The 13,818-nt window shown below is 35.5% G+C and overlaps 1 protein-coding gene and 1 long non-coding RNA gene across 2 annotated transcripts; both read left to right on the top strand.

Moving 5' to 3' along the window:
* The first annotated feature begins 1,121 nt into the window (after window positions 1-1,121).
* On the top strand, window positions 1,122-6,801 carry LOC135748693 (uncharacterized). Its single transcript, XR_010532168.2, has 3 exons — window positions 1,122-1,393; window positions 5,028-5,360; window positions 5,561-6,801. It is a non-coding gene; the product is annotated as an uncharacterized lncRNA (long non-coding RNA).
* A 1,735-nt stretch (window positions 6,802-8,536) lies between these two features.
* On the top strand, window positions 8,537-13,208 carry ptges (prostaglandin E synthase). The gene is made up of 3 exons (XM_065293435.2): window positions 8,537-8,727; window positions 9,015-9,097; window positions 11,988-13,208. Exons 1-3 carry the CDS (start codon window positions 8,620-8,622, stop codon window positions 12,235-12,237), a joined length of 441 nt encoding a protein of 146 aa, XP_065149507.2. The 5' UTR covers window positions 8,537-8,619; the 3' UTR covers window positions 12,238-13,208.
* Window positions 13,209-13,818: the final 610 nt, after the last annotated feature.

Genomic DNA, 13,818 nt, shown 5'->3' with positions numbered 1-13,818 from the left:
AAGGAGAACCCCATTTCAATTACCTATTTTTTCACATGCTTGTAGAGAATGGTTTACCAAAACTAAGTTACTGGTTTGATCTTTTGCACATTTTCTAGGTTGATAGAAGCACTGGGAACCCAATTATAGCACTTAAACATGGAAAAAGTCTGATTTTAATGCCATGGGCCCTTTAAAGTAATGTTTCCTCTTATATATAGGGTTTTATGTTACATTTTGTGTTGTTTATTTAATGTACTGTATATAGCATTATTTTCATGTCACATGTGTTACCATCATAGTGTTTTGTGTTTGTGTAAATGACACTTTTCACCAACCATCTCTACATGTATTAGCAACAATCTATTGGAAATTACACTTGTGATAAACTGAGATTCAGCATGTGGCCATTCATTTTACCACCTGTGTTATGGTGATATATTATTAAGTTCAAAGCAGAATTGTATTAACAGACATATAGTATATAAGTTATAGATGCATGGTTAAGAATTGTGAAGTTCACAAAACTTTGCATGTAAAATACAGTTAAGAATTGTGAAATATGCGTGTAATGTCTTGAGCAATTACTGTGAGGAATTACATATTAGCTTGATCCTGTTATTAACTTCAGATTTATTTTGCATGGTGTCCCTGCATGCTTAACACTGAAAGATATTCATTTTGGAAATATTTTAATACTTTTGACCATCACTCAGACTTTATAGAGTTATAGAACTGAAAATCTTCCACTCAAAATTTACTTATGTTTTTATTGTTGGCTATTTTACATTTTTCTAAACACACCAGTACCTAAAATTAATTAGCTCTTCTTAAAAAAAGCAATAAACAAGCTTTGTGTTTACTGTATAACAAACATCACTGTTTCAATAGCTCAGTTGTTGGGGCATGCCAAGGTTATGGATTTGATTCCCAGAAAGCACCAACTAACAAAACGTATACCAAATGCATAAATAAGTATATATATATATATATATATATAATACAATTATTAACAGATGAAACAAATTCTATCTTTAAAATTGCATAAATCCATATAGTTCTTCAAACCCTGGGTTTTGCTGAAACAGTTCCTCAGCATCATGCTCCCAGCGCCCCTTTATCTCATTGATTTTAATCACCACTCCCCACATACCCCAGCCCCCCACCTCTCCATCCTCTCTTTGTCCTCAGGCAGCCCCTAGGCTTTTGCGTTAACCAACTGTGCAGTATAAAGCAAATCATCTGAAAGTGCAGGTGATGTCATTTTAAGTCTTCACTCCAGGCTGATGAACAGTGAGCGCAGGAGGAGGACATGGGGACGCAGAGAAAGCAGCACTGCAGGGAGCCCAGCTGAGCGTCTCGTTTTGTATTTCTGCGCAGAAAGGATTGTAATTTTCCATAGCACCCTTCCAAAGTGAGTCGTCATTCATGTGTTTTTCGCAATTGCTGCATCTGGTTTTCATTATCTGATAGACCTTGTTGTCACATAGACAATAACATCTTTTTGGCTTGGTCCACTGTATCTAAACATTAGCATGAGCATGTGTGGTACTAGCTAGAAAACAGAAACATCTGTCAGCTGTTGGGTTAAATAGAATAGATTAACTTTACATAACACCTAAATGATGGGTTAATTGTAAGTTGCAAGTTCTGTTTAAAGCACATTTTAATAAAATGATGGCATGCAAATAAACCTATTGGTTTCTAAAATATATGCATACTTTAAATGTAATAAAATAAAATGCCATATTTATGGCAGAAAAGAGGACTTACTTAACACTTTTGTGAAAAAACAGTGTTTCACTGCATGTTGACATACCCTTTCAGACAAATGTCCCTTGCTGTTAATAGAATCGTACCCTTTAAAATTGTCCTAGCCTATATGTAAACAATTTAGTTACAGATATGTATACATTTGGTACCAATAGGTACCTTTGAGGTACTTATATGCACTCTTTGGTACCAGCATGTGCTTCTGAGGTACTAATATATGCACTCTTTATGTCCAAAAGTGTACTTTATGAAAGGGTACCGCCCCAGTGACAAACTAGGGACCATTTTTTCCGGTGTATATTGTAGATTTTGATTACGAATTATTTATTGTCTCAGAGGTACACAATTCCACCTAAAAATAAAATATGCTGCTATTGGTAGCAAAACAGTCATTCACAGTGCAAGTTTAATTTGGTGTTTGCAAGCGCAGCTTTTTTATTTAGATTTGATAGAAATATGCACAATTGACTCTGTCCTATTGTTATCAATTGCTAATTTGACGTTTTCACAGTGATGTTAGAATAAAACCTTTAAACATGAAGAAACATGCTTCTGAGTATCGCCATCACTATATCACAATCAACCTGCTTATGTGGCTTCATAAGAATGACTGCTGTCAGTAATTTTAGATACAATGACAGCTAGCCAGATGTAATATTAATAAAACATTTGTTGTTTAGCAGGGTCACATCATGTCTGAAAGTAATGACCTCATGCCTATGAAATAAATTTTTAATAGGGCTTGTTATTAACACCTCAGTGCGTTTAGAGAGCTTATTCATTACAGTCAACCCATCAGATTTTGATGCTTTAACTTCTTTAACTCTGGGACCCTGTACCGGGTCCAGAATTATCTTATATTGACTTGATATAAAATATTCCTGTAATTTGTAATGATCTATCATGGACCCAGTACCACATATGAGATACTGTTTGAAAGCTTAGAGTCTCTACTTTCTGCAGATATGCATCCCTTTGAGATATGTTTTACTGTAAGAAAGTTATTTACACTTAATTTACACTATCACCCCCCACAATTTTTTTATATGATTTAATATTCATGTATTTCATATTTTTCAAGTATGACAAACATGGGCAAAATGGGAAAAACCATTTTTACCAGGTCTTTGTTGAATAATGGTAGTCTACCTGCATTCACAAACATACAAAAAGTTCTAGACATGCTAAACATCTCAGTCTCATAGAAATTCCAGCCAGAAAACGGCCCAATCTGAAAAACTGATGCTTATGACATCACAGGCATCTCACTGCCCCTCCACTTTAAAATAATTGGCTACATTTTTTGAGTGGCAGCAAAGTCAGCCAATCAGTAATTAGATTGCAAGTTAAGCCAGTAGGGGAGCCAAATAGGTGCAAAACCACTTGTTTAAAATCCCCCACCCTAATAGAGCTATCTGAGAGAGGTTTTTAGGAAGCTTCTAAGGCATTACAGACCCAAATAAAAAAAATGTTGTCTACATGTCACAACAAAATTGACACGGAATTTGAAGTGTTATATTATTAGTTGTATCAGAATATGTTGTAAAGGTAACTCATTATACCGGTATAACTTGAAATTACAATTTTGTGATTGTACAATCCAAAACTTTTATATCTGTGCCACCACAGGAATTAGCTTTAAGGCTTCTTGCTTTCATCTTGGAACACTAAAAGATGCCCCCTAAATTTTTGCTTAACAGTCCTAAAAATAAATGTGCTTAAAAGGTTCTTGCACAACAATGTCATAGAAGAACCTTTTTTTTTCATTATTAAGAACCTTTTTTAAGCAAAAAGATTCTTTGGATGTTAAAGGTTTTTATAAAAGCATTTAGCCAAAAATTCTTCTTTGGCATTGTGAAGCACATTTAATTTTAAGAGTGTCAACACAGTCTCACACCCATGGCGTCAATATTCCAACAATGCATTACAGCAGTGGTTCTCAAACTGGGGGCTGTGGCCCCCAGGGGGGGCGCGAGATTATGACATTTTATAAAATACATTAATTTATCATGAATTCTGTGTAATTAAACCTAAAAAATAAGGCTACTAACCAACAGCACTACTTTGTATAATTTAATGTTTTCTTTTGGGGGGCCGCGAAGGAATGCACTGTACACAAGGGGGGCTGCACGCTGAAAAAGTTTGAGAACCACTGCATTAATAGTGTTGAAATCGTTTGAACTTCAAACTTAAACCACCATTGCAAGTATTTCTATCATGATGATCTTTAATATCGATGATCAACTCTGACAGGACACAAAGGTGAGTGTTTTGAATATGAATCTTTCAACGTACAGTTCTTTTGAAATTAGTGAGGTGCAAATAATATTTAAGGATTTGAGGTTTATAAGAATCAATACAGTAAAAAAAAATGCAGCTTTAAGTTAAAACAATTTGGTTTTGCAACTTGGTCAATTCAGCAAAATGTTTGAATTTTGACTTGATTAGTTGACATAACTTATAAAAACTTTTGAAATTTAATTTGAGTTAATTAGTTATCCTAATTTGTTAAAGGGAGACTCCACTTTTTGAAAATATTTTCAAGCTCCCCTATAGTGAAACATTTTATTCTTACTGTCTTGGAATCCATTCAGCTGATATCCGGGGTTTTGCGCTACCACATTTAGCATAGCTTAGCACAATCTATAGAATCTGATTAGCATTGCACCTAAAAAAAACACCAAAGAGTTTTGATATTTTTCCAATTTAAAACTGGACTCTTCTGTAGTTACTGCATGTTCTAAGACCGACGGAAAATAAAAAGTTGCGATTTTTCAGGCCAGGGGTGGGGAACCCTGGTCCTGGAGGTCCCCTGTCCTGCAGAGTTTAGTTCCAACCCTAATTAAACATCTGAAACATCAAATGAAAGTCTTCAGGATTACTTGGAAATTAAATTCAGGTGTTTCTGATTAGGGTTGGAACTAAACTCTGCAGGACAGTGGCCCTCCAGGACCCAGGGTTCCCCACTCCTGTTCTAGGCAGATATGGCCAGGAACTATACTCTCATTCTGGCGTAATAATCATTGACTTTGCTGCCATAACATGGTTGCAGGAGACGCAATGATATTACGCAGCAGCCGAAAATAGTCCCCTTTGTATCTTTCAGTAGCAGGGGACTATTTTCAGGTACAACATAATATCATTGCTGGAATCAATGGGAGCTGGGAAATGAGCATATTTTCGAAAAAGGTGGATTGGCCCTTTAAGTTAAAGTAACACACAAATATGTTGATTTAACATAATTTTTAAAGTGTGTTTTATGTTTCTTTCCCCAGTGAGGACAAGTTATTTCATCGAGTGATGCTTATGGACATTGTCACCTTTAGTGACACTGATCAAAGCCACGCCCAGGAGGACATCACTTCAGATATATTTGTGTGTGGTATGAAGGGACCTGAGGGCTTTGTTAGTTTCAGTATGTGTGGCCAAAAAACAAAGTAAAAACGGGGGTGTGGTAGGATTTTTTTATATACGTCCTTCTCTGGTTACTTTTTTGAATGGTGTTGTGTTTCTACCTAACTCTGTAAGACTCTATGTTCAAGGACTTATCTTCAAGACCAATCTGCAAGAGGATACTCTATCCTCTTCTTCCGAGAGCACAAAACAGAGTAAATATTTACGCTACACTCCAGTCAACTATGAATTGTGACCTCGTAACCTTTGAACTTTCAGTATTTCTGTGGCTACCCTTAATCTGAAGCTTATTTGTTTGCGGTGTGCGATGCACGCTACAACTCTTTGACTTTTTCTTATCGTCTTTTGGTGTCAATGCATCGCTCTTCCTTACTGCAGCTTTCTTTTCTTTCAGTTTTCCTCTCTGCTCCACCTTGTAATTGTCACTAACCTCCAGGCGAGGGTTTGAACAAAACATTCCAAGAAAAGACAGACTTGAGACAGTTGCTTTCTCACGCTCACTTCTCTGTGTTTTACATATAGCTCACAGACACGCACATCCTTTTGCATTAGGCTTTATGTTGTTTTTGACTGTAAATGGAAAATCTCCAATTTTTGCAATTAATCGGTGAATGTTTAGTATGGAAAAACCTGTTTGAATGAGTTAACGGATGCCTTTTGTGATCTTTTGTCTACGTTTGCATGAGTAATGTCTAGTTTGTCTTTGAATCAAGTGTGATCTGAATGAAACCATGCAGGTCATGTTTGTTTAGTCATTTCTTTGGTGAAGTCTTTGGACATTTAAAGCATGCCTGTGTGAATATCTAAAAATTATTCTGACCATATTATACATCACGCATACGACACAGAAATGGGTTGCGCCATTTGTACACAGTTGATTGATATGTGGAGTTTTTCTGGGACGAACAGAGGCCAGACATCAATGGACATGTCTAGTTTGCCTGAGGGGTGTCAGCAGGACTACCATAGACTTTCAGGCCTGCATTATACTTCGTCATTCTCTGATGCTGAAGACTGCTGCGATGACATCACAAGCACAAGTTCTTCCTCTTCAGACTATCTAGGAATGGACTGTTGATAACCGATTGCCATGAGCATTTTGGAAGTTAATGACACCTTTGTGCCAAATATGTCCATTATTTGGTCCAAACTGGATGAAAGTTGCTCACTAACAATTTGCACAGTATGCCCAATTTAAAGGGAAACTACAATGTTTTTCAATATGTTCTTACCTTAACTTAGACAAAATAATACATCCCTGTCTTTTTTCAATGTGTGCACTTCATTTTGTACAGCTCGTTGTGAATGTGTAGCATTTAGCCTAGCCCCATTCATTCCTTAGGATCCAAACAGGAATTAATTTAGAAGCCAACAAACACTTTCATATTTTCTCTATTTAAAGACTGTTACATGAGTAGTTACACAAGTAAGTATGGTGGCACAAAATAAAACGTGGCAATTTAATTTTATTTTTTTATCATCTATTTTGATGATGTTACTGCGCCAGAGGTTGAAGTGCTTCTCCGCCATACAATATATTTATCATTTTTTTATCCGCTTAAAAAAATGCTACGGTTTATTTTGTGCCATCATACTTACTCATGTAAGTACTCATGTAAAAGTCTTTAAATAGGGAAAACATGGAAGTGTTTGGTGGCTTCTAAATTCATCCCTGTTTGGATCCTGAGGAATGAATGGGGCTAGGCTAAATGCTAACACATTCCCGACGCGCTGTACAAAAATGAAGTGCACGCATTGTAAAAAGACAGTATTATTTCGTCTAAGTAAAGGTAAGAACATAGTGAAATATTGAAAAACGGTGGTGTTTTCCTTTAAACTAATGAGTATTTTTCAGATTGAGGGGTGGGATATGCTATCATTACAGTGTGGCCATACTGTAACATAAATTTTGTTCTAACACAGATGTCATTGATATCAAACATTATTCCTTTAATAATAATAGAAATGGTCAATCATCTTTTATTATATAAAAATTATAAAAGATGGTTGACAATTTCTATTATTATACACTATAAATATATAAATCTTGTTAAACTATAAATATACATTTTACACACAATGCATATTATTACATTGCATACTACATTACGTTAAAACATCAGTGTAACAGAGGTTTCCTGAAAGAATACAAATTTTCATAATGAACTAAAAATAATGAATGATAAAATGATGTGTCAAAGTTCTCTGATAGCATTCTGCTAATAAATTAACTATTCAATGTTTTGAAGAGCTGAAGAAATGTTGTTACTGAAGTCATGGAGTCAAATCCCATGGGTTATGTTAATTATGCATTAATAATGTCATTTACAGGTGGAGTACATAAATGTTTTTGCTGAGAATTGAGTTCTGCTGTGTTTTATACATTTCAGATACAGTACACATGTAGTTTTAAACATAAGTTCGGGAGGAGCCTAAACATTCAGGCCTGACAAAATCATCATTATAGGCGTATATAAGGCAGCCTTCAGGCCTCCGGGTCCAGCTGCAATATTTCCGGCATCACTCCTCCACATCTCCTCCTTTACTGATCTCTTTCTTCCTCTGTGCAGTTTCTGTTGCAGGGGGTAGAACTAGTTGGGGCTCAACCCTTGGCCTCAAGGGGAACTCTCTGAAGGTTCAGAGCACTTGTGAAGAGCTCCCTTCGAGGAATTTCTGTCATAAAAGCACTACTTTATTTGAATGATCACTGTTTCACAGCCAAGTTATTCAGATAGATAAACCAAGCAAATAAATGAAACTTTGTGACAATGTAAATAACTCTGTTTGGTTGAGTTTTGTGCATAGACAAATAAGTGCCAGAAGTCAACGTTGTTTAGAGTACAACAGCTAGTTTGCCAACAGAAACCTTATTGGGCCTCTTAACTCTATAAAGTGGATTCATTACTGTTCTGCACAAATGTATGAAAAGTAATTGAAGTTTATTGTTTTTTTATTATGATGTCCTATACATAATCAAATATTTATTTTTGTTAAAAGAATGTCATCTGTCCCGCCTTGCATTCTTCAAATTTCATGCCTGCAGGCAACTGCATAGAACATATATAAATAGACAGCATTGTAATGTAAATGGAGTAAATTTTCTGTAGAAATGTACACTGGACAAAAAATAATATTTTATTTAATTTCCCAAACTTTCCACTATAAACTATTTACACAGTTTAGTGTTTCACTTGCATTTAAACCGTTTCCATTAAAAATCCTGGAGTATGTTTTGGTGTTTTTTTATTTTTATTTTATGCTGCATCCTCGGATGGAGCACTAGTCATCACATGGAAGAAAAACGGAAGTCGACGTCGGTGAAAGTTTTTATGCCAGGTATGCTTCGCAATAGGCTGGGCTAAACAGGCGGGGGTTTGCATATAAAACTGAACCTCCAGTTGGAGACCCATCATATCGAAAATACACTCAAGGAATCCGTTACAGTGAGACAAGATGCTCGAAAGCGAAGTGTCCATGTGCTTTATCTTCTACAGCACGCTTTTAATCTTAAAAATGTTCATTATTGCCATCATCACTGGACAAGTTAGACTTCGGAAAAAAGTAAGTAATGGCAGTTTTTATCGGGGTTTCTTACTATTGCACGAAGCGGACAGTCACATAACGATAAGACGCTCAAATTACTTTACTTCAAGATAATCTCTCTGATTATAATGTAAGCGGGTAGTCTAGTCCGGTCTTGTTTAGTTTAGTCTAAATCTAAAGTGATGTTTCTGTTAAAAAGTGTCATCTTCATTTCACTGTGGTAATGCAACATGTATGTAATAGTTTATAGTCTTCTGACGAGATGTATAAGAGCTGTAAAGCAGTCATGTTATGTATGTTGACAGGCATTCGCTAATGCTGAGGACGCTGTAAGACACGGAGGTGTGCAGTATTGCCGCACTGATTCATACGTGGATCGTTGTTTGAGGTAAACACACAAACTTTTATGTAGTCTTGACCTGTATTCGTTTTTATATATTTTTTACGCTAATGCTACTGATTCCAGTTTTTGGTCAGGTTTGGGTGCTTTATTTGCTCGACGAATAACAAACACAAACCATTTTCCATTTGTAATAAAATCACAGCAGCATTGTCCATGTTATTTATATCATGATAAAATTAATTCATTTCTATAGTTATATCAGTAATATTGCGTATTTATGAGCTTAAACTTAACATGTTTTCCATGTATTTAAATGACAAAGTTTTTTAGTTTTACTCTGTTCAGATTACTCAGATTGTTTTTCTTGTCTGTGAAACATTATGTGTCTGTTTGGGGTGTTTATTTTGGATCTCCCTGGCCCCATTTTGATGGGAAAAACTGTGCAGGATGTTTGGCAGATTGGAGCTTTTAGTCACAGACACTGAGACTGTTCTTTAAAATCTTTGTGTCAAAGTGTACAAATATTCACATGTCGAAGAGGAAGCATTGTGTTTAAACTATGATGAACGATTTCTTTTAAAAGTAGTTAAGATGGCAAACAGCTTTATTCTCTGCGTTGCCAGAGTCAGAGGTTATGTTTAAACTATTTGACCCTGTGCTTCACCATGCCTGTACTGACCTGTTTCCACAATAGACTCTTTTCAGTGTCTTATATGTGTGTGTGAACGGAAGAGAGTATAATTTATTATTATGAGATATACTAAAACAATCCTGTTATATTTGGCTGCCTGGTAGGAAACAATAATCATTTAAAGCTGCTAGCTGGGCGTTTAAGAATTCTTTTTGGCAAAAACCTTATTTTTTGGAAGTGGAGCATGCAAGATTTTTACTGATGTGCATCTTGAGGACTTGTTAGGGGTGGTGCAGCCTGATCTCACGAGAATTTGTACATATTTTACGAGTTGGCTAATCCGTATGAATTCATACAAAGTTAATTGTGCAAAAACGTACGATTATCACAAAACAATAAAAAAAAAACTAATCCCTAAACCCGCTCATAACCCCAACGTCACAGGGGTCAAGGCAAATCGTACAAAAATCTATGAATGTGGTGTATGAATTAAAACGAATTAAAATATGTACGAATTGCCATGAGATAGCGTTGAGTGGATATTGTTATGAGAAGACAATTTTTTCGCCTCTCATCGCAAAGCATGTATAAAGTTGCTTAATTCCGCAATCCCTTTACTAACAACAACCAATTTGTAAATTGGTAGATTGGTAAAAGTATATGCCACTGCACAAACAAAACTTGTGATTCTTTGAGAAAAAATGTAGACCGTTACTGTAAGAATTTGGATCTACCTTAAAAAATTACTTCAATTGGTATAACTTAAATTTCTCACCTTAGGTGAAACTAAAGTAAAATTTAAAATAGATTTTTTTAAAAGACATTATCAATTAATCAATTAAAGTAATTTGAATTAAAGTTGTTCCAACATTTTACAATGTATAAAGATTTTTTTAAAATTCAAAGACTTGCTAAGACAAGTAGATGGAAAAAGACATGTGTAGCTGTGATTTTATAAAGAATGCCAAAGGAAAATTGAATGGCTGGAAAAAAGTAAGAAGGTGAAAGTTGTTCCAACCATTGAAAGTAAATTCCAACAGGGAATGTCTTTTTAAAAAAAATCCTTGATGTGGCAAAGAGATAAAGAAGTGGTGTAATTCAGGATTTCCCAAAAATGACTGAGCGCTAATACGTAACTGCAATATATAATACAGGAAGATGATCAATAATGTGATATGAATGTCAGCATATTTTTTTTAGGAAGTACTTCTTACAACAGCAGGCTACTTCATTTTATTAAAGGGGACATTTCACAAGACTTTTTTAAGATGTATATTCTTTGGTGTCAAATAAATCTTTGGTGTCCCCAAAGTACGTATGTGAAGATCCAAAGTACGTATGTGAAGATTTAGCTCAAAATACCATATAGATAATTTATTACAGCATGTTAAAATTGACAAAACTGTACCGATGTACCGTTTTGGGTGTGTCCTTTTAAATGCAAATGAGTTGATCTCTGTACTTAATGGCAGTGCTGTGGTTGGATAGTGCAGATTAAGGGGCAATATTATCCCCTGCTGACATCACAAGGGGACCCAAATTTCAATGACCTATTTTCACTTGCTTGCAGAGAATAATTTACCAAAACTAAGCCACTGGGTTGTTCTTTATCACATTTTCTAGGTTGATAGAAGCACAGAGGACCCAATTTTTAGAACTTAAGCATGTATAAAGTCAGATTTTCATGATATGTTCCCTTTTAAAGTATAATGTAGCCTACTAAAGGACTTTGACACCATGTGTGTTCTTTGCATTTTTGTGAGTCAGAGTAAAGCTATGCGCAAGAGATTTTGCGATGTTGGCACTGTTCACTGTCCAGGCATGCTGCCATTATACTGAGCCAGACAGTTTATAGCTGAAGTCCTGATCAAAGCCAGATGTTGTGTGTGTACATTCCTTAGGGTCATCTGACAAGTAGATTTCAATGCAGTATGAATTTCTCCTATTCTGGAACATTGATAATCCCTGAAAATCAAGACAATGCAGTTTTTGAAGATTAAGATCATGTAGAAATAGTTTAGACTCAAAGAAGGTGTGAATGTGTGAGGGATGTAGTTAAAACTTGCATAAGGAAAATACTAAGAGAGAGCGTGTTTATCAAGCTATAATTAAACAAGCATGGTCATGCTTTGCTCTATTACATCATTTAAGTCTTCATATTACAAATGCTGTAAACATTATTTATAAATTCCTTTTGTAGAAAAATAGCTTTTATCTGCTGTCCTCTACTTACAAAATGACTGCTTTTGTACAATGAGGTCTCTTCCAGTTCTTAACTTTGCGTGTTTGTTTGTTTGTTTTCAGGGCACATCGCAATGACATGGAGAACATTTTCCCCTTTTTGTTTCTAGGGGCTGTCTATTCCATGACTGGCCCTTCATATACAGTGGCACGAATTCACTTTTTGATTTTCTTCCTGGGTCGAGTTGTTCACAGTGTGGCATACCTGTTGGCACTGAAAGCCCCGACACGTTCACTCGCCTATGTCATCGCTCAGGTGCCTTGTGTTTCCATGGCGATACAGATACTTATGGCTGTAGCCTCATTTGCCTAACATTGTCCAATATGAAGTTCTGTGACTGGTCAAGACTTCTCATCCTTTACAACTGTGATGCAGGACGCTGCTTTGGTGATTCATTTCATCCAGTTTTATGAACTTACAATCTATTTTAAGGTGACTTATGACAATTAATGACTCAATTCATTGTTCAGTTTAGAAATGGACAGCATTCCAAGCATCTTCTCTAAATGGCAAGTGTTGCCATCCAAATGAAGGTTATTTAATGTAATCTTACTATGTTTAAACAATGAGGTTTGCATGTACTCTGTGTATTTTTTATATAACAGGCATAGTTGTCCTTTTTTGGACATGCTGTGCTAGATTCATACCCACAGTCAACAGAGTAGCGAGTAGCAAATGATCATCTGTACGGTTTTCTGCTGCATGTTTACACAAGCAATAACTGTTTAGATTAGCTCATAATCGACATGATGGTTTTACAATGACTTTGCAAACTTGGAAAGAGTTTTTTTTTGTATCACATGAGCCAGTGGCATATCTAGTCTTTCTAGCATGTATATGCAAGTGAGTGTTGTGGGTGTGCAGCAGTAACAAACCTAATTTGAACTTCACTATAGATGAGAGAGAATCGGCAAAGCCCAGGCTTTTCAAAGTTATTGTAGCGTTAAAATAATGCTGCTGAATAGACAGCGCTCTTCCTCTTTGTCTGCCAGGCTCTGGGTTTATGGCATTTCAAACACAGCCTCCAATTTGCAGTGTGGTGCATACAGAACAGAACTTTGAGCCTGTGCAACAGACATGAACTAGTGGACTAAGTGTTTCTACATATTGATTTGAGTTATTAGCTTGATCAAAGCATTTTTCACACATTTTTATATTTTTATAATTGTATGTTATTAGCAAGATATAACTTATTTTTCTTTTATAGTATTGTATTTTTTGTGTAGTGATTTTAAGGAGATTGTAAAAACATGTTTTTTATAATAAAAGAATATTAAACTATATAGATGTGTTTATGTGCTGGTCTAATAAAAAGATGTGTTAGAGAAAGAGGGAGAGAAAAGTGACTAGGATGGATGTGTGTTGCTGCTGAATAGGCAATTATAACATGACAGATTTACTGTCACTACCCTGTGCAAAAAGGAAATTGAGAGAGAATGGCAGGAACGAATAAAAGACAGGTGAAATAACAGTGTGTGTATAAGAAAGAGAGAGGAATGTTACCAAAAGTTGATATAAACCAGACCTCCAACACTCACAAATACCACAAACTTTAGTTATTTGGTTTTGCTTTTGAGTTCATTTTGCCACTAAATGACAATTTTTTAGGATAAATATGTGAAAGGGCAGTATAGAAATGATCTCATAAGAAACTGAATGGAAGTGTGGGTATTTGCACAAATCACTGACATTCCCGTCTGAAACATGTCCTTGCATGTCAGTTTCCCTTATGATAAGAGTAAATGTGTGTTAAGTCAACACACTAAGAATGTAAAGATATAAAAAAAAAACTTCATCATAAACTCAAAGGTGAAAATAAGGACAAAATAAAGCTCTGAACCACCCACCTTTATTAAAAGAGTAAACTGTGCAGTTAAAAAATCCCATAAGGCA

The sequence above is a fragment of the Paramisgurnus dabryanus genome, chromosome 5, assembly GCF_030506205.2.
Source record: "Paramisgurnus dabryanus chromosome 5, PD_genome_1.1, whole genome shotgun sequence".
Classification (NCBI taxonomy): domain Eukaryota; kingdom Metazoa; phylum Chordata; class Actinopteri; order Cypriniformes; family Cobitidae; genus Paramisgurnus; species Paramisgurnus dabryanus.
The sequence above is the reverse complement of the archived record's forward strand: the minus strand, read 5'-3'. Positions and strand labels throughout refer to the sequence as shown.

Coding starts and splice junctions, on each gene's coding strand:
- ptges (XM_065293435.2), top strand. CDS start 8,620: ATGCTCGAAAGCGAAGTGTCCATGTGCTTTATCTTCTACAGCACGCTT. Junction 8,728..9,014: donor AAGTTAGACTTCGGAAAAAA/GTAAGTAATGGC, acceptor GTATGTTGACAG/GCATTCGCTAATGCTGAGGA. Junction 9,098..11,987: donor TACGTGGATCGTTGTTTGAG/GTAAACACACAA, acceptor GTTTGTTTTCAG/GGCACATCGCAATGACATGG.